General features: G+C 36.8%; 1 protein-coding gene across 1 annotated transcript; it reads right to left on the reverse strand.

The window, feature by feature from the left end:
- Window positions 1-2,050: 2,050 nt before the first annotated feature.
- Window positions 2,051-3,187, reverse strand: LOC134382673 (guanine nucleotide-binding protein G(I)/G(S)/G(O) subunit gamma-10-like). Its single transcript, XM_063103407.1, has one exon. The coding sequence runs from the start codon at window positions 3,185-3,187 to the stop codon at window positions 2,981-2,983; it is 207 nt and encodes a 68-aa protein (XP_062959477.1). The 3' UTR covers window positions 2,051-2,980.
- Between the last annotated feature and the right edge of the window lie 1,762 nt (window positions 3,188-4,949).

Raw genomic sequence — 4,949 nt, forward strand, 5'->3', positions numbered from 1 at the left:
GAGCAGCTGCAGCACATGGAGCAGCTGCCCAAAGATAAAAAGGCTGCAGCAGTGCCTTTGTGTGAAGCTACAGAGTCCGCAGGGGAGAAGGTATGGTTACTTATGGCCAAAAAAAAAAAAAAAAAAATCACATCAGACAGTACCATCCCATTTCCCAGGCCAGCAAAGCTGCTTGCAAGCTTCTTTGAGCCTGCATAGGAGGGAGGGGCCAGTGGGAGGAAGAAGTCATCCAGAGGGTTGGCGAGTCTTCACAGGGGTATTCATGTGACGTCTGCCCCATGGGAAACATTTGCAGTGCTAGGGAGGTAGGGGAGGTGGCAGGGGAATACTCTGCCAAGGGTGCTTTGGGAAGCGTCATAGGCAGCTGATCTTCCTTCTTACTGACACAGGCCCCACACAGTGGAGACTGGTCAGTGCAATAGAACGGCAGGGGGCATAGTTTGTGGGAAACATTTAATCCCAGGCCAGAATTTTCACAAAGCCCATTGGCATATTTGGTGACCCATACACTCCCAGAAGTGACTGAAAGGCTGACACTTAAAATCTGGTTCACACAAAAACTTTTTTCCCAGGCTGACAATCAACAGTAAGGCATCGATTTAGCTCAGGCACAGAGTTCAAGTTCCAGTCCCCACATAAAGTTTCCCCGAACCCAGGAATTAACGACAGAACAGCAAATTAATTCCAGTATGGTTTTTAAATGGTGGAGGTTGCTAGCAATTCACCATATAATGAGGAAAAAAACGCAGATGAGTGACAAAGTTCTGACATTGAGCAGGAGGAAATGTCTAATGCCACCAAAGAAGACCTATAAATCATGGATGAGGTAGCTGTCTCCTCAAATGCCTAGGCAGCAGCATAAAGACACCAAGATTGAGAAAAAACAGAGAAATATGATACCACCAAAGGAAACCAACAAAGTGCCAGAAATGGACCCAGAAGAACAATGGGTTTTTGAAATGTCTGACAGAGAATTCAGAATAGTCTTCTTAAAGATGTTCAGGGAGTCACAAGAAAATACAGAAAGTTAAATGATATTTGGAAAACAGTCTAGGAGCAGAACAAGAAAGGTAACAAAGAAATATAACCAATTAAAGAAAAAACAAATAGAAATTCTAAAAATAAAGAATATCTTATCTAAATCAAAAAGCTCAATAGAAAGCCTCATCAGTAGGCTTGATCATACAGAAGAAAGAATTGCAGCAATTATGGAACTCCTTTAAGGGAAATAACCTCCACATAATTGACATACCTGAAGGAAACAAAAAAGAAAGAGACCTAGATAGCATATTTAAGGAAATAATGGCTGAATTTTTCCCAAATATGGAGAAAGATGACAGCATCTAGGTACAGGAAACTTAGAGGCCACCAGTCAAATTCAATCCAAATAGGAACACCCTAAGGCACATCATAATCAAGTGATCAAAAACCCATCACAAAGAAATACTGAAAGCAGCAAGAGAAAAGAAACACATGATATTTGATGGAGCCCCAATATGCCTCTCAGCAGATTTCTTAGTAGAAACCCTACAGGCCTGAAGAGAATGGGGTGATATATTAAAAGTGCTGAAGGAAAAAGACTGTCAACCAAGAATTCTGTATTCAGGAAAACTAACCTGCAAATATGAAGGAGGAATTAAGTCTTTCCCAGACAAATAAAAGCTAAGGAAATTCATCAATATTAGACCTGCCTTATAAGACAAGCTAAAAGGAGTTCTTCAGGCTGAAAGAAGATTACATGAAAGTGTAACAAGAAAACATTTGAAGGTATGAAACTCACTAGTAAAGTAAGTATACAGACAATCTCAGAATACTCCAATGTTGAATAAGCCACTTATATCCTTACTACATAGATTAAAGGACGAACCCAACAAGATAATAACAAACTCAACAATCATATGAGAGGTAGGCAATATTAAAAGATGTAACTTAAAACAACAAAATGTCAAAAATTGCTGGGGGTGGGAGAATGACATCAAAGCCTATAGTTAGTTTTTTTTTTTTTTTTTTTTTTTTTGATGAATTAAGCAGAAATTTTATTTCCAAGCTCTTCAAAGATTATTACAAACACAAAATATCTTTCTAAAAGTGTCCCAAATTAAATCAAAGGCACATCATCAAAGTAAAACACTTGTGACATGAAGAATTCTTTAGGTTGTAACATTTTCACACATTACTTTGTTTTTAACCATTTGCAATGTTCTGTATATAGGTCACATTTTAAACCTTTCTTAAGGGTGTGAAATAATCTAGTATTTTTTAAAGTACAACCACAGCTATAAAGAAAAAGAACTTAAGACAAAGATCAAATCTGCTTCATACATAAGATGGAGCAACCGAATACACAACATAATGTTAATCTTACCAAACAAGTTTGCTAAGAATCATCTCCCGTGTTTAGTGTTAAAAATGAAACAATCTTCTCATTTAGAAAAAATCAAAATATGGTTTGATTAGTAAAGCCTATTTCCCTCCCAATTTTATACTTTCTTGTCCTCATTTAGTAATTGTATATTCATGAGAAAAGAACAAATTTTGTTGCTATAAAAATCTTAGGAACAACAAATTACAAATATTCACTTTTTTTAATAAACAAAATGTTTTCCTTCCTAAAATGTAAACATGCAGTAAATAAAACATACATGATATTCCAGGTATAGAAACATCAGTAACTCACTTATGAAAGAAATGTATTTTGGTACATTTGGTAGTAAGGTCTTTGTTTGTCCTAAGATAAAAGTACTTCACCAAGAGAACTAGGCCATTATTATTTAAAACTCTACTCCTTCACCAAGTTTCCTTATGTGAGTGTAAAAACTCATCAATTTCTGTAGAATTTTGGCTATAGGACCAGGCCACAGGAAAGGTCTGAAATATCTACAAGTCATTTGGCTAGAGAAAAGTGTTTTCTTGAGACTTGGAGGCAGTCATTCATCACTTTGTGCTTAAAGGCATTCCTCAGCGAACTTCTTCCCAGTTTTCAGAATAAAGCACAGGATCTAGGCTCCCGGAAGGGGTTGCTTCCGGCTGGAACACCGACCAGCAGGGCATCCTTGCAGGCATTCTGCATGCAGTACTGTTGAAGCTCTGCTGCTGCCTGAGAGACCTTGATCCGCTCCACGCCGGCCTCCAGCTTGAGCTGCTCCACCAGGCGCTGCAGGGCGTTCACGCTGGCCCCGGAAGACATGGCGGCCGTTAGTTTTGTTTTTTTTTCTTTTTTCTTAGGCATCAAAGTTGAGTTGCTTTTACTTTAAAATAGTCTGCTATAACTATAACATGTTTTTTGTAAGCATCATGGTAACCACACACAAAAACAGACATAAAAATAAATAGTGAGAAATCAAAATATACTGCTAAAAAAACCCCACGCAATCACAAAGGAAGACAATAAGATTGGAAAAAAGGAAAAAAGGACCTACAAATCAGGAAAAAAGTAACAAAATAGCAGTAATGAGTCCCTGTATATCAGTAAGAACTCTAAACATTAATGGATTAAATCCCCCAATTAAAAGACACAGAGTCACTGAATGGATTATATAACAACAACCAACAATATGATGCCTACAAGAAACTCAGTTCACCTATAAGGACACACATCAACTGAAAGTGAAGGGGTGGAAAGATATTTCAAGCAAATAGAAATTTAAAAAGAGTAGGAGTAGCTATACTTATATCAGATAAAATAGACTTTAAGCCAAGGAAAGTAAAAAATGATAAGGAAGGACATTATATAATGACAAAAGGATCAGTTCAATGAGAGGATACAACAATTCTAAATATATATGCACCCAACACTGGAGCACTCAGTTATATAAAGCAAATACTGCTAGACCTAATGAGAGAAAGTAGACCCCAACATAATAAAAGTTGGAGACTGTAATATCCTACTCTCAGCAAAGGACAGATCATCCAAACAGAAATTATTATTATTATTTTAAAGTAAAAATCCATTGATATAAACTTTTTTTAATTTTTATTTTTTTATTCCAATATTTTCATTATACCATGTACACATTTGTTGTGGCCCTTTACCAATTTCTCACTAGTCCTCCTCCCCTTTCCCTTTCCCCACCTCTGGTGGCTTCAGTTCCATTCTTTCCTTTTGAAAGTTCAATGAATTTTTGTGATTGCTATGTATTACTTTCTTTCTCTTTCTTTTTTTCTTTATTTGTTTATTTTTTCTTTCACCTCCCACTTATGAGTGAGGACATATGGTATTTCTCTTTCTGTACCTGGCTTATTTCACTTAACATAGATTTCTCTAAGTTCATCCATGTTGCTGCAAATGGCAGAATTTCATTTTATTTTATGGCAGAGTAGAATTCCATTGAGTATATATGCTACATTTTCCTTATCCAGTCATCCGTTGAAGGATTAGGTTGGTTCCAACTCAGCTATTGCAAATAGAGCTGTGATAATCATGAGAGTGCAAGTATCCCTTTGACATGACGATTTCCATTCTTTTGGGTATACACCCAGCAGTGGAATTGTTGAATTGTATGGCAGTTCTATCTGTAGTTGTTTGAGTAACTTCCATACTGTTTTCCATAATGGCTGCACTAATTTACAGTCCCACCAACAGTGCAGGAGAGTTCCCCTTTGTTCACAGCCTCACCAGCATTTGTTATTCTTTGTCTTCTTGATGATGACCAGTTGAACTGGCGTGAGATGATGTGTCAATGTGGATATAACTTGTGTTTCCCTGATGCTGAGTAATGCTGAACATTTTTTCATGTGTCTGTTGATCATTTGTATATCTTCTTTTGAGAATGCCTATTCAGCTCCTTTGCCCATTTTTAAATTGGGTTACTTGTTTTATTTTTACTATTAAATTAGTTGAGTTCCTTGTATACTTCTGATACTAATCCCTGTTGGATAGCTTGGAAATTTTTCTCCCATTCTGTAGGTTGTCTTTTCACTCTGTTAACTGTTAAGCTTTTGCTGTGCAG

The sequence above is a fragment of the Cynocephalus volans genome, chromosome 7 (genome assembly GCF_027409185.1).
Source record: "Cynocephalus volans isolate mCynVol1 chromosome 7, mCynVol1.pri, whole genome shotgun sequence".
Taxonomy (NCBI): Eukaryota; Metazoa; Chordata; class Mammalia; order Dermoptera; family Cynocephalidae; genus Cynocephalus; species Cynocephalus volans.

Excerpts from the sequence above, each read along its gene's own strand:
- LOC134382673 (XM_063103407.1), bottom strand. The coding sequence starts at position 3,187 with ATGTCTTCCGGGGCCAGCGTGAACGCCCTGCAGCGCCTGGTGGAGCAG.